This window comes from Ixodes scapularis, unplaced genomic scaffold, assembly GCF_016920785.2.
Source record: "Ixodes scapularis isolate PalLabHiFi unplaced genomic scaffold, ASM1692078v2 PGA_scaffold5__190_contigs__length_132052651, whole genome shotgun sequence".
NCBI classification, from domain to species: Eukaryota; Metazoa; Arthropoda; class Arachnida; order Ixodida; family Ixodidae; genus Ixodes; species Ixodes scapularis.
In genome coordinates, this window is record NW_024609880.1 from 59,804,713 (window position 1) to 59,825,206 (window position 20,494).

General features: G+C 47.0%; 2 protein-coding genes across 2 annotated transcripts; both read left to right on the plus strand.

The window, feature by feature from the left end:
* Window positions 1-2,000: 2,000 nt before the first annotated feature.
* On the plus strand, window positions 2,001-3,366 carry LOC120840970 (cuticle protein 10.9-like). The gene is made up of 3 exons (XM_040211785.2): window positions 2,001-2,012; window positions 2,118-2,171; window positions 2,947-3,366. The coding sequence occupies exons 1-3, from the start codon at window positions 2,001-2,003 to the stop codon at window positions 3,364-3,366; spliced, it is 486 nt and encodes a 161-aa protein (XP_040067719.2).
* Window positions 3,367-3,730: 364 nt separating this feature from the next.
* Window positions 3,731-19,197, plus strand: LOC121838150 (cuticle protein 16.8-like). Its single transcript, XM_042294228.1, has 4 exons — window positions 3,731-3,789; window positions 4,970-4,991; window positions 17,950-18,003; window positions 18,771-19,197. The coding sequence occupies exons 1-4, from the start codon at window positions 3,731-3,733 to the stop codon at window positions 19,188-19,190; spliced, it is 555 nt and encodes a 184-aa protein (XP_042150162.1). The 3' UTR covers window positions 19,191-19,197.
* Window positions 19,198-20,494: the final 1,297 nt, after the last annotated feature.

Below are 20,494 nucleotides of genomic sequence, written 5' to 3' on the forward strand. Positions count from 1 at the left end.
AAAAAGTGTTTCATTTTTTCTTCTTCTTCTTCTTATTATTTTTATTATTTTTTTTTTTTTTTTTTTTTACTTTTGGGCATTTGGTCGGGATATTGTCGACGATTTGGGACGTTTGGCCGATTGACAAAGGTCGCGACTTTGATAGCAAAATATACTCTACCCACAATTAATGTAATTTTACATGAATTCCTCACATTAGCCAGAATGTTTTAATTGATTTAAGACTATTTTTATTTTATTACTTAATTACAAATGCTGCGATTGGCACCTGTGATGATAATTAGCACACTTTTGATTGCCATACTTTTCGCGCATTTGAAATTAGATCATTACCAACAAATCATATTAGAGCTTGAAAAATTACGTGGTAAAGTATATTATTTTTAATATTATTATTATTAATACAGGTCGCGGCAATATATGCTCCAAATAACGCCATTTAAGCATAATAGTCTTTCCAGAAACGTATAATTTTGTTTTCTTTTTAGCACGTATAAAAACTCTGGCATCTTTATCAAGAAAGACAAACAGTCAAACAATGGATGTAGTATTAATCATATGCGTCGTGCGTTGCTGTAAAACACACACACACAATTAGCTGTCGGACTCTGATTCCGTCATCTTTGGGTTGTTGCAGTGAGACCTGCGTTTGTGACTTTATACGTTTTCTGGACATATTGTAATAATTAAAATTATACTCTTATTGTCGTGCTGGCAATAATGTAAACCAATTTGTCGTCTAAATACCCCAAGACCCACTATAAGGCCTGCAGTTCATCATTTCCCAGGACAATTATCTGATCGAGGAAAGGCAGCGAGAACGCACAAATATCAGCGCTGATTTTTTCAACAGCTACAACTACAAATATCGGTCTGGATCGAACACGTATGTCATAAAATAAAGTTTCCGCGAACAACTTCTTTAAGTAATTATGATGTGAGACACATATTGATTTATGAAAGAATATGAAATTAAGACCTATATCGAGAAATTAAATCCAAAATAGAAGTTAGTTTCGGTTTCGCTCCAGAATTAAAACGCGCATCATTACGTAAACATTACGCTAAACACCGTTCTTGTTTTCAGGGTAAGGAGGTGACCTGCGGTCATAACACCTTAGCTTCCTGGTATTACCAGAAATAATTTGTGCCGCTCAGTGAAGCCAGCACACTAGACAGGCTCAACAGCGGCCACGCATCTCCGACCCTCACTACAACCGCCATTTTAAAAAAAATGAGTGGCGCCACCTATAGTTACTTAGATTCGCGAATAGATACATCCCTTTGCGGTGTAGTCTATGAATGTCATACCTTTAAACAATGAGGAAGTTTGTGCAAAATCCTGTTAACCTTATTACGTATAGACATCTTTCAGATAAAAAAAAAAAAGAAAAAAAGGCGAGGATAAACATAAAGTTCATTTCCTGAACTCGCATTCAGAATTGTAATTTATGAAATCACCATGTGAGTGGCTTTTGAAGCATTTCTCATCGGCTTGCTATTTTTCGCTTAGTTAACATTTGTCGAAGGTTCTAGATATATCATTTATATTTTGCTTAAGAAAAGTACAGACAAGTAATTGAAATATGTAATGATATGCCACGTATGAAAAGTAAGGTTTACGTGGCGAATAAGCTAAACCTTGAAAAACCAGATTTGCGAACTGCCCTTGGTAAATACACTAAACAAGCGCATCATCTTCCCTCCTCATAGCTGAGTTTAAAATCGTGCAACTATTTGAACAGGTGCAGTCTAAATTGCTATAGGACACAGCCCTCTGAACGCATACCTTTCCGTTCGCGCCTTTAACAGTTTACTACGATATGCGGTTTTATCAGCACTGCAATCTGCTTTTCCCTTCACCGATTGGATTACGCTATTGACGGTAATGCTTTAAAGGGCGGGTACAGAATTCTTGCTTTGGGGCGGTGTATATAAGGCATTAGTCCCTTCTACACTGCCACCATTTCCACTTAACTTCAAGAGGAAAAGTATCCACCATGTTCTCCAAGGTGGGAGAGTCTAACACAAGCTCGTAGCTGCCTTGGATTTCAAAGTTGTCAGCCTCTTACTCGCGTTTTCTGTGACTGGAATAACAACTCCCTGTTTACTTCCAGATCCTTGTGTGCTGCCTCTTCGCCTACGTGGCTTGCGGAGTAGTTGTGGAACATGTGAGTAGGGCCGGGGAGTGCGTAGCATTTTGGAAGTGCCTACTGAATTCCGGAATACCTCTTCGCACTGTCGATATTTGTTTATATAGATTAACGCAGCTATTGTAACAGGAAACGCAAATTAAAATCTTGCATTTCGCTTTTATGCACTGAGGTGGATATTAGGTTGCCCTCTAAATGTAAGCAGCGAAGTCATAATTTAATATAATTCAATGTAAAATGCTTAGGGAATATAAAATAAATGTGCACGCCAGCTTTCAATTATTACGGACGAAGCGTCTGAGCTGTTCAAATCTTAAACGCGCTTCCAAAAAAAACAAATTTTTTTCTTTTTTTGTGGCAATTACCGTGTTGAATTTTGACGCACCTGAGACAGAGGAAAATGAAAAGTCCCTTTATTGCCGAACGGCAGGCGTTCGAATTTAAGGCGTTCCTGCCAATAGTTCAAACATTTCGCCGGATATAATTTTTATTCTAGTTATGCTTAAACCATTTACTTTAGTTTTCTTTGCCCAACACAGTTACGTCATGTTTCAACATGGCAACCGTCACACGAAAAAGTTCTAAAGTCTTAGCTGTTTCTCGAAGGCTACAATATTTAGTAAAATCAGCGCGCTTACTTTTATGGATTGCCCAATGATTTATTTATAACCAATTTGTCTTCAAAAGCTAGTGAACTCAAATATCTTGAGCGTTATACACGCTTTTGTTTTACTTAATATAAGTATTAATGAGGTCTCCTTGTGCTTACACTTTTCCTTTTATTTAATCGCAGCACCCACCCCAGCCATACAGCTTCGGCTTCGACAACGTCGACGAGTTCGGTACCCGCATGACCCGTCAGGAGACCGGAGATGAGTTCAACAACAAGGTCGGCTCCTACAGCTACGTCGATGCCTTCGGTGTCAGTCGTGTGGTGAAGTACGTCGCCGACGCCACTGGATTCCACCCGACCGTCGAGACCAACGAGCCAGGAACCAAGACCTCGGTCCCAGCCGACGCTCCGTTTTTCTCCAGCGCCGTTGAGGGCCCACACCCAGTCGTTGTCAAGGCTGCCCCAGTGGCCGCTGTTCACGCTGTGCACGCTGCTCCAGTTGCCGTGCGCGCCGTTCACGCCGCCCCGGTGGTGCACGCTGCTCCCTTCGCCTACGCCCACCACGCTCCTCTCGCCTACGGTCTTGCCAAGGACTTATAAGATATTAAAAAAGAAATCTCCAATTAATCGCTTGGCACTCCCTTTTTGTGGGCTCGGTTTGAGATATTTTTGAAATAACTTCCTGCAAGGTAAAAGCTGCTTATAAATTTCGCAATTCAATCCTAGACGTCATTTTAGAAGCCCCACCTTTATCGCGAGCTTTCTGCCCTGTTATTACTACTGTGAGCACGCAGGCACGCGCATCCAAGGGACTGCGGGAGGCAGCCTGCTCGCACTGAAAACGGAGCTTTTAGCCTCAGCTTATGGTTGAAGAGATTATATTCACGCGCAGAACTTTCCTCTTTGTTTGTTTATATTAGTGAAGTTTAATATTAGCTAGAGAGATATTCATTGTCACTTTAAAATGAACCCGTGCGTCTACTTTCCCATAAAGAAAGAGCTCATGGATCCAAGTAGACTGACGTAGACGGGATTCGAGCAGTGACAAGCCCCCCAAGAAACGCTTAAATCCGATTGACGTCTGTGCTGTCACTTAATGTGACACTTCATAAACTCATGCCAATCCCCATGAGATCATTTCGCAGTGATTGGCTCTAGGACTACCATGGGCAGAACATGAGCCCATTTGCATTTTTCAGTGTTCGGCGTTAAGCGGTGCATTGAAGCGAACACAAATATTCAAAAAGTGTCCGAACGTCTGCATTATTTTACATACCGTACATTCAGCGAATTAAAACTTCGGGACATGTTCAGTGAAATTTGAGATACAAATATCAGATTGGCTGAAAAGCTCGATCTACAGGGTGATTCAAGGAGAGCCCAGGCTCTTTAAATCGACCGCAAAATTCGGTTTCTTAACCTATCGCGCTACAACTTTCTGCAGCGTTGCCCACAGATGGTGCGTTTATTTTTGTAAAATTTACAAAAAGCGAACGTACCTGAGGAGAAGGCGAAGGAAGAAAAAAGTTTACCTCCTATGGAAACGCAGCGACGCCACCGGTCTTCAAACAACACGGCGCCGTTTCGCACGGGACACAAGAGATGGCGCAACGAACGCCGCCAACAAACGAGCATACGGCGCCGAGACCCGGCGTGTTTAGCAGACGATCTTTTCGACTCACAAGCGGCGCGCGTTCCGCAGGCGGCGACAGACGCAGAAACGAAAATAGGCGCGGTAAAGGCTCTGTTATACTCCGACGTAACGCGTGCGCGCGTTTGAGCGCGTCACAGCGACGCCACGTCGGCAAAAACCAGACGCTCTATACTTCGGCGTCTTGGCGTAACCGACGCGACCGGCGGCGTTCGACGCAGCCTAACCGCCTCGGCGTCAAAATGGAGCACGCCGTATTCCGCGCCGGCCGCGCCAGCGACGCCGGACCAGGATGCGTCACGCGCTGGCTCCCAGTAGCCCTCGCGGCGAATACGAGCAATAGCAGACGACGGGAGCACCACTCCGTGCGGCGTCATGCTTGAAGAATCGGACGTCTCGGTCGTAAAGAAGCTGATTGTGGGAATTCGTCTTCACCCGTGTGTCTACGACACGAGGAAGCTTGAGTACTGTCGACCGTGCGCTTGTTAAAGATGTACCGTGTGTACATTGACCGCCTACGCTTGCGGCGCAGGCGGTGCACCAGCAGTGGAAGCGCGAGTTTTCGTCGTGCAAGGTACGTCCACGCCATCGCTCGATTTTGGCGCCCAAGAAGCGCGAGAATTCTCGTCTGCTATTCGAAACGAAAAGGAACTGGAAATTGCGAACTCTCCCAGGAAGCGCGCCCTCGTAGCCAGATTCTGCGCATGCTCCGCGCTGGCGACCCACCGACGCGCGCCGCGGGAGTCGCCAGGGCCGCCGGAGAACAAAGAGGGCGAATTTTTCACGCGCGCGGCGTGACTGACGTGACGTAACCGACTTTGGCCAGCGTTCGCTTGCGCGCGCGTTACGTCGGAGTATAACATAGCCTTAACAACAATGAACTGCAGTTCCTCGTCTGCTAAAGACGCCGGCTCTCGGCGTCGTATGCTTGTTCATTGGCGGCAGTTGGCGTCGCGACCGCTTGCGCCATCTCATTGTCTCCCGTGCGAAACGGCGACGTGCTTTTTGTTCACACTGTTGTTAGTTCACACTGGATAAGTTCATACTTATCCAGTGTGAACAATATTCAAGGCACCACAACCTTGAGGTGAAGGGAATTCCGAAGACTAAGACGGAAAGCATCACGGATCTGCTATTTCAGATCTGAAATCTAATTGGAGAGCAAATTACCTTGACCGACATCAAAACTTGCCACCGCGTTCCGATTAGGGAGATGACGAAAAGTAACTGAACATAGTTACAGTTGCGCACACAGGGACAAGGACAGAGGAGAGGAACATGTAGACGACAGACAAGGGCGAGTTGGTATTTCGCGAAATACCAACTCGCCCCAACTGTCTACTCTACTACAAAAAGTAACGTCATAGTCCTATTTCAAAGGCAGCAAAAACGAGACGCTCTTCTCGATAAGGCAAAGAAAAGAAGAATTACATGCCGGGACCTAGGTCTTCCAGATACCACGCCTTTTTACGTTAGCAAGCATTTATGCCCCACCCTGAAAAGACTACTTGGAATGGCAACGTCACGGAAGCGTGAGATGGAATGGCGATACGTTTGGGTGCGAAATGCCAAGATACGTGCTCGTAAGGCAGGCAATGCCCCCATCGTTACCATTTCCGATGAAAGAGATCATGATAAGATCTGCTAGCCGAAAGCTTATGAAAACATTGAAGCTTTATGAAAACTTCAATATTTTATTTTTTTTCCCGATATGGCTGGAAATCTTGGAATGGTGACACTATACTTTGTCTTATCCTACGATGGACTAAAGGTCAAAGCCACAGCCTGCCAGGTCCAATCACATTACACGTTAATCTATCACATGCCTAACATTATTAGGCGTGGACGAATACTGCTCCAAATAAAAAAGTGCTGCATCATTTCTGTAGCTTAGGCACTGCAAAGTGCCTGTATGTTGTGGCTTTCCTTGCGATGTAAACAGGTGAGTCACTCAGAGCTCTTCATTTCGAACCACTGTCTGCCCATCCCAATTAGACGCGGGCACCGACACGTGCATTGAAGCCAAATACTAGGCATTTTCTAAGTGGCTCGTGATTGGATCTGGTGGTCCGTAGCCTTTGCCTTTAGTCCATTCGTAGGGTGAGACGAAGTATAGAAGTCCTAAACCGATATTTAAAACAGCGGACTAATAAATCATTGAGCTTATTTCCCCTAAATGTGCAATCCGCCTGATTAAAAGGCGAAGGCCCACGTTGGTTTTCAAGTGACAAGATACTAGGGCTGGGCAATTGATCGATTAACCATCCGATTAATTGATTAAAGCTTTAATTTCGATCATATGTTGCAACCGGTGAATTGGTTTTTTAATCGGTACTCAAAAAGAAGTCAAATGGACGCACGCATGGCTTTATCCTGGTTTTCCGTACCCAGCCAGGTGCTATGAGCAAGGTTCAAATCTGGCGCTCGCGAAGCGTCACGTGTTCGAGGATATTGTCACGGGTGGTGACCAAAGGAACACTAAATAAACAGAAAGAAAGAAACGTTTAATGTGGCGAACGTGTGCCAAAAACTAAAAGGGTACAAAGATAAAAACAGAGCGTCGCGGGCGTCGAAGTCGGCGTAGCAGCACAGTCGAACGCTGGGGCGAAACTGACTCCGTTCGCCTTGCGGAATTCCTTATGTACCCTCGTGGGTTTCTGGATCGTTCGGCGTAGAAGGTTCGGCGCGTAGAACATTCTGACCTCGAACAAGCAACATGGTTCTCGAATTTACCAGAACATTACTTTACAGAGTCAACGAAAATGCGCCTCCGCGGCCAGGAATCGAACCCTGGCTTTCAGCGTGGAAAGCACGCGCGATAACCGTTAGGCCACGCGCGCGCTGCCTACTTGGCCAGCTGCGCGCGCGGCATTACTCCCCCCTTTAAAAAAGTGCATCGTCCCGATGCAACCCAAAAACAAAATGAAGCAAATAAAACAGAACGGTAAACTAAAAGAGTCACATAAGGTTCACAGTCCTATCGAGCGTAGTACGGCTTCTGTCGCACGACGTGGACGACTTCCGGTCGTGGAGGGCGGCGTGACGAAGTCCTTGTTCCGTCGGGCATCACCTCGTAGTTCAGATCACCGAGTTGACGAAGTACTTTGTAGGGTCCGAAGTAGCGCTTTAGGAGTTTCTCACTGAGACCACGGCGGCGGATCGGTGTCCACACCCCCACCCTGTCTCCGGGCTGGAAGTGGACGTCCCGACGACGAAGGTTGTAGCGGCCAGCGTCGACAGGTTGTTGGGCTTGAATACGGTGTCTGGCGAGCTGGCGGACTTCTGCCCGTTGGACAACCACCTGGGCGTCGTCGCTTCCGTCGAGAGCCGGTTCGTGGGGTAACATCGCGTCCAGCATTGTCGTTACCCTGCGCCCATGCACCAGTTGAAAGGGTGTCACTCCGGTGGTCTCTTGTACGGCCGTGTTGTAGGCAAAGGTGACGTACGGCAGCACCTCGTCCCATGTCTTGTGCTCCACGTCGACGTACATGGAAATCATGTCGGCGATGGTCTTGTTGAGTCTTTCCGTGAGCCCATTGGTCTGCGGGTGGTACGCCGTGGTGCGACGATGGCTGGTGTGGCTGAGACGCAGGATTTCTTGGGTCAGCTGTGCCATGAACGATGACCCTCGGTCTGTGATCAGGACTTCGGGGGCGCCATGCCGGAGGACGATGGACTCGATGAAAAACTTGGCGACTTCCACAGCAGTCCCTGAAGGGAGGGCTTTCGTTTCGGCGTACCGCGTGGGATAATCTGTGGCGACGATTATCCAGCGGTTTCCCGATGTTGACGGCGGAAAGGGGCCAAGTAGGTCCATTCCGATCTGCTGGAACGGTGCGGTCGGGGGAGCAATCGGCTGCAGGAGACCGGCCGGTTTCGTTGGCGGTTTCTTACGTCGCTGGCACTCGTGGCACGATCGGGTGTAGAGGTGGACGGCTTTGGGGAGCTTTGGCCAGTAATACTTTTCACGAATACGGGCCAGTGTTCGGCTGTAACCGAGGTGTCCCGACGTCGGGTCGTCGTGACATGCTTGAAAGATCTCCTCCCGAAGGTCGGTCGGGATTACCAGCAACCACGGTGTGCTGTTGTCGCCGAAGTTCTCTTTGTAGAGTACACCTTGTCGAATGGCGAAGGTCGGCAATACTCGTGAGAAGACACGTGGCACGGTACCCCCACCCCCTTCCAGGTGCTCGATTAATGCGCGCAGCTCAGGATCGTCCCGTTGACGTCGTGACATGTCGTCGGCGTTTACAGCTCCTAGGAAGCTCTCGTCGTCATTGTCGTCGCTGCAGCCGGAAGGGGTTTCGACGGGGGCTCTGGACAAGCAGTCGGCGTCGCTGTGCTTCCGGCCGGACTTGTAGACCACTGTCATGTTAAACTCTTGTAGTCGGAGGCTCCATCGAGCAAGACGTCCGGACGGGTCCTTCAGGCTAGCAAGCCAGCAGAGCGAATGGTGGTCCGTGACTACACGGAACGGGCTCCCGTACAAGTACGGGCGGAACTTCGTGATTGCCCAGACGACCGCAAGGCATTCTTTTTCAGTCGTGGAGTAATTTCGCTCCGCCTTGGACAATGTCCGACTTGCGTAGGCGATGACTCGCTCGGTGCCTTCTTGAACTTGAACCAGTACCGCGCCAAGTCCTGCGTTACTTGCGTCCGTGTGAATCTCGGTTTCCGCATCCTGGTCGAAATGTCCAAGAACAGGAGGCGTCTGCAGTCGTCGCTTCAGCTCGTCGAATGCCTGCTGCTGCTCCTCGGCCCATTCGAACTTCTCGGCGTCCTTCGTGAGGTTTGTGAGTGGTGCGGAAATCCTTGCGAAATCTCGAACGAAGCGCCGATAGTAGGCACATAGCCCAAGGAACCTTCGCACGGCCTTCTTGTCTCTTGGCACTGGAAATGCTGCGACCGCGCGAGTCTTCTCTGGGTCTGGACGAATGCCTTCGTTACTAACCACGTGATCTAAGAACTTCAGTTCGTCATAGGCGAACCGGCACTTTGACGGCTTGAGAGTGAGCCCGGCGGTCTGTATGGCATGGAGAAGCGTGCGGAGTCGTCGAAAGTGCTCGTCGAAGTCAGCTGAAAATACTACGACGTCGTCCAGGTAGACGAGACAGCTCTGCCACTTCAGCCCTGCCAGTACGGTGTCCATGACACGCTGGAAAGTTGCTGGCGCCGTGCATAGTCCGAAGGGCATCACCTTGAACTCGTAGAGTCCATCCGGCGTGACGAAGGCTGTCTTCTCTCGGTCCCGTTCGTCGACCTCGATTTGCCAGTAGCCGCTCTTCAGGTCCATCGATGAAAAGTATCGAGAGTGGCGCAGCCGGTCTAGAGTGTCGTCGATGCGGGGCAGTGGGTAGACGTCTTTCTTCGTAACCGTGTTGAGCTGCCGGTAGTCCACGCAGAACCGAAGAGTTCCGTCCTTCTTTTTAACCAGCACGACTGGAGAGGCCCATGGACTGCTTGAAGGTTGGATTATGTCGTCATTCAGCATCTCTTGAACTTGCTGCTGGATCACCTCCCTTTCCTTCGCGGAGACTCTGTACGGTGATCGATGCACAGGGCGCGCGTCGTCCTCGGTAACGATGCGGTGCTTGGCAACCGCGGTCTGGCGCACCTTCGACGACGTCGCAAAGCAGTCGCGGTATTCGGCGAGGAGGTTAACCAGCTGACGTCGTTTAGGGTCCGGAAGCTTAGGGTCAATGTCGAGCTGCGCTGGCGACGTACTGTCTTGCTGGGACGGTGAGAATTCGTCAGTAATCGCGGTGATTTCGGCGGGGTTTCGGAGTTCCTCGACGTGGCCCACGGCTGCACCTTTCGTGAGGTGTTGCGTTTCGTTTCGGAAGTTCGTCACGAGGGCCACAGTCCGCCCATCCTGAAGTTCAGCTACTCCCCTTGCGACGCCTATGCCTCTTCCCAGGAGCAATTGGAGGTTTCCCTCGAGAAGAACTTCACCATAGGAAGCTTCATCGATCCCGACAAGTATGAAAACACTCGACCGCGGTGGTAGGTTTACGTGGTTTGCGAGGACTCGGACCGTGGGTGACGTCGCTTGGGGTTCCTCCGACGGTGGAGCAGGTTTTCGTAGCGTCAGCCGGTTTGTTCCGAGGTCGATGACGGCGCCATACTCGCAGAGAAAGTCCATTCCAAGGATAACGTCCCTCGAACAGTCTTGTAGAATGACGAACCTGACAGGGCACGTTTCACCGTGGATCTCGACGCGAGCAGTGCATCTCCCGAGTGGTGTAATGAGATGTCCTCCGGCGGTTCGTATTTGGGGTCCTTCCCACGGCGTCATGACTTTTCGAAGGCGGCGGGAGAGCCTCCCACTCAAGACTGAGTAGTCTGCTCCGGTGTCCACGAGTGCCGATGCGTCGTGGCCGTCAATGACGACGTTTAGGTTGTTGGACACCGTTGCAGGGGCGTCGTAGCGATGCGTGGCGTCGGGGGAGTGGGAGCGCTCCGTTGTTCTTGGAGGCTCTTTACGTCGGTCGTCTTCGGCAACTCCACCTCCAGGGGTTGCCGCGCCTAGTTTCCCCGGCGAGGAGCGAGGGGTGACAGGCTTTCACGTCGGGGTCGGTGCATCAGCGAAGCTGGACGTCGCGGCGATGGCGACCGGAACTCTCGGCGGGACGCAGGCTCGGGGGACTGGGGTCGTCGCAGGTACTCGTCGATCTCCCGAGGGCGTTCACCATACCGGGGGCGCGGGTCGTTTGGGTGGAACCCGCGCAGCCCGAGTCGTCGGTATGGGCATCGGCGGTACACATGGTCGGGTTCCCCGCAGTGGTAGCAGAGCGGGCGTCGGTCGGCCGTTCGCCACACGTCGGTCTTCCTCGACGAGGGTTGCTCCGGGCGGACGTCCTGGACTTGCCCTTCCTGGCGTCGAGGATACTGTGGCATCGGAGGGTCTCGTCGGGGTGGCGCCGTGGCCTGGCGGTTAGCTTGCGGTGGTCGTCGGGCCATGGCGGCGTAGCTCAAAGTCGGCTCCTCTGGCGTTGTCATGTTGATCGGAACCTCAGGTTGGAAGGCCCGATGAACTTCATCTCGCACGACCTCGGCGAGCGACAGGGAGGACGGGCGATCCATAGCGGGGAGCATCTTGCGGATTTCTTCCCGGACGACTTCACGGATGATGTCACGGATGCCTGGGAGGTCGGTACCAAGGTTGTATCCGGATGTCGCCAGAGTAGTCACGCCAGGGTGTCGCTCGTAGTGCCTGGCGCGTGCTAGTAGGGCACGTTCCATATTCGTCGCCTCCGTGACGAACCCGTCCACAGTGTTCGGGGGATTGCGAATGAGACCTCCGAATATCTCGCTTTTCACACCCCTCATCAGGTGTCGCAGCTTCTTCTCCTCTGTAGCCTGAGGATCGGCGCGGGCGCTCAGGCGAAGAACATCCTCGACGAAGCCGGTGACGCTCTCGTTGGGGCCCTGGGTTCTGGTTCGCAGTAGGTCCTCGGCTCTCTCTCGGCGGTGGTGGTTGCTGAACGTAGGCTTGAGATCGGTCTTGAACATGTCCCACGACGTCAAAGAGGACTCATGATTCTCGTACCAGTGCTTGGCGGTACCCTCAAGCGAAAAATAGATGTTGTTCAGGCGCTGCTCGTCGGTCCAGCAATTATGGCGGGCAACGCGTTCATACTGGTCAATCCAGTCTTCGACGTCTTCGTATTGCTCGCCGTGGAATGGAGCAGCCGTCCGCGGTACGACGGGCAGGTAAACGACGGCTGGAGCGGCCGGGGTCTCCGACTGGTTGGCCATCGTCGTCCTCCTTGTTTGCCTGGTCCTGGGTGGCAAGGGTCCTAACTCCGGGGGTAGGCCAAGGTTCCGGCGACTTAATCGGATCTCGGTCTGGTCCTCGTTGGGTTCTTGGGGGCTTGTGTTCGGACTTGCACTCCGAGAACTCGGAGGGGAGCGCTGCACGGGCATGCGGTTACCCCGCACCTCCACCAAAATGTCACGGGTGGTGACCAAAGGAACACTAAATAAACAGAAAGAAAGAAACGTTTAATGTGGCGAACTTGTGCCAAAAACTAAAAGGGTACAAAGATAAAAACAGAGCGTCGCGGGCGTCGAAGTCGGCGTAGCAGCACAGTCGAACGCTGGGGCGAGACTGACTCCGTTCGCCTAGCGGAATCCCTTATGTACCCTCGTGGGTTTCTGGATCGTTCGGCGCGTAGAACATTCTGACCTCGAACAAGCAACATGGTTCTCGAATTTACCAGAACATTACATTACAGTGTCAACAAAAATGCGCCTCCGCGGCCAGGAATCGAACCCTGGCTTTCAGCGTGGAAAGCACGCGCTATAACCGTTAGGCCACGCGCGCGCTGCCTACTTGGCCACCTGAGCGCGCGGCAATATGCATTACAGTTCTGCCGAGGCCAGACGAACAAGCCGGCTTCGTAATTGATCCCCGCGCGACCGCGAAACTTCACGTGCTGAGGATCTATCACACATCCTGCCGAGGCAAGACAAACAAGCAGGAAAACAAGCTGGAAAGCTAACAACGCCATGGTGACCTGTTCCAGTATTCGGTCCGTAAAAATGGACAAGTTCACGAGTATGAAAGGCAATCTCGCTAGAAAGTTTGGGTTTAATGTAAACTCCATTGGTGAAGTTTTTAACTCGAAAGAAGTCCACTGGATCATCTGTAAAAAGCAGGTGTCGTACATTGGCAGTGTAAGTTCGCTTCAGTATTACCTACGACGAGGGAAGCACCCATGCACGCCGCTGCAGCAAGGACCATTCGCCAAAACGCAAACAACAATCAACGCCTCATCGAGGCCCCCTTCTCTGAAAAAAGAAGAAGCCCTGACTTCTTGCCTTCCTGTCGGAGAATGTAGACAAACTTCTTTGCCTTCGGAGCTCGAGAAAAAATATGTGTTTGAATATTTGAACTATATGTATCCTCAATTCTAAATATCCTTTGAGCCGTGTAACAGAGAGTAAAATAAGTATTCGAAGGCAGGACGAATTGATGCCATTCGTTTTAATATATTATTTATAAAAGTCAACGCAACCGATTAATCGATTAATCAATCAATTAAAGGGTAGCGATTAACCGGGTAAAAATTGTTAATCGACGCCCAGCCCTACAAGATACCATTTTTGACGTGGTCATGCTCACCGGAACGTGGTACAGAGACGATGCTTTCTTTGTTCTACCGGGTTAGTCATTTTGTCCTTAATCGGGGTTACGGTCGTGGTGGCGGTGTTTCATTGCAGACTAGTGTTTCTGGATTTGAGCTGCTCATAATTATTCTATTGTGACGCCGGACTATGAAGCACTTTGTATAAAAAATCGTGATATCTACTCAGTTTTATACCGCCCACCTACTGGAAACGTTGCGGCCTTTATTAGCTTCCTAGAAAATGTATTTTATTTGGTCAATGATAAAAGATATCAGATGTTCCTCGGTGGCGACTTCAATATAAACATTTTAGAAGACTCTCGCTCCAAAGATGAATTGATTGTTTCACTGATGTCTAATAGTTTTTGTAATGAGATTATACCGCCGACACGAATTAGAAGCTCATTATCAATATTGATTGATCTTTTTGTGACCAACCATGATGAGAGCAATATCACTGCGGGTGTTCTTAGTTATGGGCTTAGTGATCACCTTCCAATATTCATGTTTGTTAATCAAAGTATCCCACTAAAAGAGACCGTAAGACCTACTTTAATATTACAAGACATAACACATAACAAATTCAAAGACAACATTATTACCATTGATAGGAGTCATGTGCTGCGGTCTAATGATGTCAAGGAACGCTCTGACCTTTTCTTAAACGAGCTGAAACGTGCCTACTGCACAGCGTTTCCATACAAAGCAATTTATGTCAACAAAAAGTCTCGAAAGCCCTGGATCAGGAGACAGCTCTTGAAACAAATTAAAAAAAGAAATTTTTTGTATGACTCCTTTCTTAAAACTCAAGACGAAGAAAAGTTGCGTTAATTCAAACAATTTAAAAATTTCGTAAATACGCTGTTAAAACGTGCGAAACGAAGTTATTTGGCTGCCAAATTTGATGAGTTGTGTTTTAGGCAGCCCGAAATTATGCGGAAGCGGTTGAATTCCTTAATGCGGAGCCCGAACCAGGACGGTATAGAAAGCCTGAGCATTAAAAATAGGGAAATATCCGGTACCGAACTTAGCAATTCAATGACTATTTTGTAGGGGTGGGAAACAGTACTTCGAACAGTTCAGCCATAAATAAATTTACCACCTGGAATGAAACCATTTTTTTATATCCTACTGATGAAGGCGAAGTTTTCTCCACATTTATGAACATAAAAAATAGCCGTAGTCATGACCGTGAGGGTCTCCAAATTGGAGCTGTGAAATTTGTCTTGGTTTGATACTTCCATGCTTAACTCATTTGCATAATCTTATATTATCATCCGGAATATTTACGAAGAGGATGCAGGTGGCTAAAGCTTCTGTTTTTTATAGAAGTGTGGATAGTAATGATCTGAGTAAAAACCGTCCGATTTCCATCTTTCCAATTTTTTCGAAGGCCACTAAAAAAATCATGTGCTGTTGACTTTTCAATTGTCTGGGCAAATACGCCTTGTTGACGGAATCGCAATTCGGCTTTGGGGAACATAGATCCAGAGAAACAGCTTTACTAGTACAGAAATAATTAATATTATACAATTTTGAGAATAAACTTTTAACTTTAGGGATTTTCATAGATTTTAGCAAAGCATTCGATCGAATAAAACACGAGACTCTTCTTGACAAGTTAAAATGTTACGGTATACGTCGTATTCCCTTATCACTTCTTGCGTCCTACCTACAGTATTGTCACCAATATGGTCAGATTGGAAACTCGTCATCCAACATGGAGCGCATTTTCTCTGGGGTTCCACAGGAAAACATATTAAATCCCCTGTTGTATATTATTTACGTCAATGATATTGCAAAGATAGAAACTTCTGCCAAGCTGATTATGTATGCAGATGATACTAGCAACTTTTATCTGACTCAAGAGATGACACTCACTTCCAAAGGAAAGTACTTTTTACGCAGGTTAAAACACTGGGTCACCAAAAATTCTCTGTCTAATAACCCGTCCAATACAGAAGCAGTCCTTTTTAAATGTCCAGAATCACGGATCGCATTGTCCATGATTTGTACTTTGGGCCAAATAGAGTAGAATGCGTTGAGAGCTTAAAGACCCTCGGGGTTGTGTTCTCAGAACACATGTCGCGGAATCGCCATGTTCTTTACAGACAAAAATACTTTGTAAAGCAGTAGGGATAATGAACAAATATAAGAAAGTATTTCCTGTAACTATAAAAAAATAATATATAATTTATTTTTTTATTCGATTCTTTGTTACTGCCGTCTGGTTTGGGGGACATCAACAAAAAGTAACTTTAACAGGTTCAGGTTAATGCGAAAAAAAAGAAAGGAATACGTATAGTTCAAAATGTCCCACGTGATTATAGTTCTATTCCTTTATTTATAAAGCATAAAACACCTGACGTATCTAACTTGTACTCTAGTAGAGTAACTTTCACATATCATCGTAGCTTAAGAGAACATATTACAGTGATTTTTTACTTCGCTAAACTTTAAAATAATCTATCATTATATCTCTCACTTCATTGGCATGCATGTCGAATCACATCAACTAGAACTTCTAGAGGTTGGGTTACAGATTACCTTCACTGTTCAACACCTTATATTCTCAAGAAGTTGATTCACCTTCATTAAATGCCCATACAACTCAGGCTTTCTTATATTGAGTGAAAATGTTTGTCTTATGTTTATTATATCTTCTACTTTAGTCTGTCTTGAGGCGCAACCTGTTTTCATTGACACTTATTTTATAATCTTATATAAGTTAACTTTATTGTGTTTTTCTTTCGTGTCTGGAGGTGAGTGTTAATAAACTTTCGTTATATGTCCGAAAAACTTAAAATTTCCTGTAATAAATATAATCTTTGTTTTACGTTTGTTATATCTATCTATTTAAATGTGTATTGAGATGATACTTATTATATTGCAAAATGTCATGTTACGTAAGTTATTTTCGCTGTTTTTTTTTTTGTTGTTTTTCTTGTTTGTGTTTCGATGACAGTGCCGCTCTGCCCTGTGTTTTGGGGGACAGGAACCCGTCAAGCTGCAAACCTGGAGCTTTTTTTTTTCCTGGCGCCCCTTGCCACATGTGTGTAAAAGCGCTGTGACACAAATAAACTGATTATGATTCTGAATATAAACCATTGGAGCCAGGCACGTAGCCAGGATTTTAAATCTCTATGAAGGGGAGGGGGGAGAGGAGGTCCCAGCAAAATGAAAGATTTCGAGGGGGGGGGGGGGCGGGCCCCATGAGCTCCCCCCCTGGCTACGTGCCTATTTGGAGCACACTTCAATGTTGAAACCCGTGTGAGCAAAACCGTGAAGGTATAAAAGCTGTCCTAAACTAGGGTCGACAAAATGCCGCCGAATAACCAAGTGTGTCATCAAAAAATATGTATTTGCCTTATCCCCGTACATTTATTTAATTTTGAATTATTTAGTTTCTTAGCCCTTTTGGCCTTTATTACTTATACGGTATAGATGTATATGTATATATATATATATATATAGAGAGAGAGAGAGAGAGATTAATGTATGTATCTTGGGAATAATACTAGATAAATCTGGTTTGTCTAGTTAGGAGGATATGTCCTATAGGTACATTCCATTGCTGTGTCGTCTACGAATGTCATACCTTTAAACAACGAGGCAGTTTGTGCAAAACCCTGTTAACCTCATTACGTATAAACATCTTTTAGTCAAAAAAAAAAAAATACCGGCGAGGATAAACATTACGTCGATTTCCTGAACTCGCATTCAGAATTGTAATTTATGAAATCACCGTGTGAGGGGCTTTTGAAGCATTTCTCATCGGCTTGCTATTTTTCGCTGAGCCAACACTCATAGAAAGTTCTAAATATATCAATTTTTTTTTGCTTAAGAAGTGTACAGACAAGTAATTGAGATATGTTATGATATGCCAGGTATCAAAAGTATGGTTTACGCGGCGAATGAGCTAAACCTTGAAAAACCAGAATTGGGAACTGCCCTAGGCAAATCAACTGAAAATGGGCATCATCTTCCCTCGTCATAGCCGAGTTTAAAATCGTGGAACAAATTGAACAGGTGCTGTTTAAATTGCTATAGCATACAGCCCTCTGAATGCATACCTTTCCGTTCGCGCCTTTAAGTGTTTACTACGATATGCGGTTTTATCACCATTGCAATCTGCTTTTCACTTCACCGATTAGATTACGCTATTGACGGTATTGCTTTAAAGGGCGGTTACAAAATTCTTGCTTTGGTGCGGTGTATATAAGGCATTAGTCCCTTCTACACTGCCACCATTTCCACTTAACTTCAAGAGGAAAAGTATCCACCATGTTCTCCAAGGTGGGAGAGTCTAACACATGCTTGTAGCTGCCTTGGATTTCAAAGTTGACAGCCTCTTACTCGCGTTTTCTGTGACTGGAATAACAACTCCCTGTTTACTTCCAGGTCCTTGTGTGCTGCCTCTTCGCCTACGTAGCTTGCGGAGTAGTTGTGGAACATGTGAGTAGGGCCGGGGAGTGCGTAGCATTTTGGAAGTGCCTACTGAATTCCGGAATACCTCTTCGCACTGTCGATATTTGTTTATATGAACTAACGCAGCTATTGTAACCAGGATACGCAGATTAAAATCTTGCATTTCGCTTTTATACAGTGAAGTGGAAGTTAGGTTGCCCTCCAAATGTAAGCAGCGAAGTCATAACTCAATATAATTCAATGTAAAGTGCTTAAGGAATATAAAATATATGTGCACGCCAGCTTTCAATTATTACGGACGAAGCTTCTAAGCTGCTCAAAGCTTAAACGCGCTTCTAAAAACAAACTTTTTTGTGGCAATTATGGTGTTGAATTTTGACCCTCCTGTGATTAGGGAAAATGGAAAATCCTTTTAATTGCCGACCGGAAGCCGTTCGAGCTTAAGGCGTTCCTGCCAATAGTTCAAACATTTCGGTGGATATACGTTTTATTGTAGTTATGCTTAAACTATTTACTTTAGTTTTTTTTTGCCCAACACAACTACGTCATGTTTGAACATGGCAACCGTCACACGAAAAAGTTCTAAATACTTAGCTGTTCCTCAAAGGTTGCGTTATTTAGTTCCAGCACCGCACTTAGTTGTAAGGATTACCTACGGATATATTTATAACCAATTTGTCTTCAAAAGGTAATCAACGGGGATATCTTGAGCATTATACAGGTTTTTGTTTTACTTAATATAAATATTAATTAGGTCTCCGTGTATTGAAACTATTTCTTTTATTTAATCACAGCACCCACCCCAGCCATACAGCTTCGGCTATGACAACGTCGACGAGTTCGGCACCCGCATGACCCGTCAGGAGACCGGAGACGAGTTCAACAACAAGGTCGGCTCGTACAGCTACGTTGATGCCCTCGGCGTCAGCCGTGTGGTGAAGTACGTCGCCGACGCCACCGGATTCCACCCGACTGTCGAGACGAACGAGCCAGGAACCAAGACCTCGGTCCCAGCGGACGCTCGGTTCTTCTCCAGCGCCGTTGAGGGCTCACACCCGGTCGTTGTCAAGGCTGCCCCTGTGGCCGCGGTTCACGCCCTGCATGCTGCCCCTGTTGCCGTGCGCGCCGTTCACGCCGCCCCGGTGGTGCACGCTGCTCCCTTCGGCTACGCCCACCATGCTCCTCTGACCTACAGTCTTGCCAAGCACTTCTAAGATATTAAAAAAGTAAACTCCAATTAATCGCTTGGCACTGCCTTTTTGTGGGCTGGGTTTGAGATATTTTTGAAATAACTTTTTGGAAGGTAAAAGCTGCCCGTACATGCTGACTTCAATACTAGACTCCATTCTAGAAGCCCCACCTTTAGCGCGAGCTTTCTGCCCTGTTATTACTACTGTGAGCACGCAGGCACGCGCATCCAAGGGACTGGGGAGCCAGCGAGCTCGCACTGAAAACGGAGCTTTAGCATCAGCTTATGGGGGAAGAGATTATAGTCATGAGCAGAACTTACCTCTTTGATTGTTTATATTAGTGAAATTTAATATCAGCTTGGCAGATATTCATCGTCACTTTAAAAAGAGCCATGCGTCTACTTTCCCATAAAGAAAGAGCTGATGGATCCAAGCAGACTGATGTACATGAAGGTGGAGGACTGACAAGCGCCAAAAAAAAAAAAAAAAAAACGCGCTTAAATTCGAATGACGTCTGCGCTGTCACTGATTGTGACACTTCACAAACTCATGCCATTCCCCATGAGATCATTTCGCAGTGATTGGCTCTAGGGTTATTCTGGGCAGAACCATGCACCCCACTGCATTTTTCAGTGTTCGGTGCTAGGCGATGCATTGAAGCGAACACAAATATTCGAAAAGCGTTTGAATGTTTACATTCTTTTACAGACCGCACATTCAACGAATTGCTGTAAACTACGGGACATGTGCAGTGAAATTCGAGATGCAAATATCAGATTGGCTCAAAAGCTCGATCTATATGTTAGAACTTTGAGCACCTTAAACACGCACTAATCCTGACCACTTTAAGTTATGGAGTCAAACATCATTACCATCTGATCCTTCAATGGATGCCCATCGCTGGTCGCATTAATTTGCTACGCGGAGAGGTATGTGCGGAGGCATTTTGAGATGGCGTTATCCAACTATACTCACTGACGTCCTAAGAAATGCAGTGCACGGCTTATACACTTTTCCGATCTTGCCTCGCAATGGGTTCTTCTACATTCTTATCGGCTAAATCCACAATATCATTGGCTGTGAGCAATAATATGATACTGGAAACTACCCACATCCTTGTACTGTTTATAATACTGATATAATACTCTATATAACGCTGTACGCTCTCAGAAATAGAGGGGGTAGTACTTAAAACCGCTTGTCCCATGTAATATAACCCAAAAGCTTCAGTTCGGCGTACCGAGCGCTGACGTCAAACCGAAGGTACCAACTTTAGCGAGCGGCTTGATATTCGAGTGGTAAAACTTATTAAAATAGCTAATGGGCCT

What these genes read in the sequence shown, in the direction of transcription:
- LOC120840970 (XM_040211785.2), top strand. An exon ending in GCGGAGTAGTTGTGGAACAT is followed by an intron (nt 2,172 to 2,946) that starts GTGAGTAGGGCC and finishes ATTTAATCGCAG; the next exon opens with CACCCACCCCAGCCATACAG.
- LOC121838150 (XM_042294228.1), top strand. Translation starts at nt 3,731, where the DNA reads ATGAACCCGTGCGTCTACTTTCCCATAAAGAAAGAGCTCATGGATCCA. An exon ending in ATGGATCCAAGTAGACTGAC is followed by an intron (nt 3,790 to 4,969) that starts GTAGACGGGATT and finishes CCAGCAGTGGAA; the next exon opens with GCGCGAGTTTTCGTCGTGCA. An exon ending in GCGGAGTAGTTGTGGAACAT is followed by an intron (nt 18,004 to 18,770) that starts GTGAGTAGGGCC and finishes ATTTAATCACAG; the next exon opens with CACCCACCCCAGCCATACAG.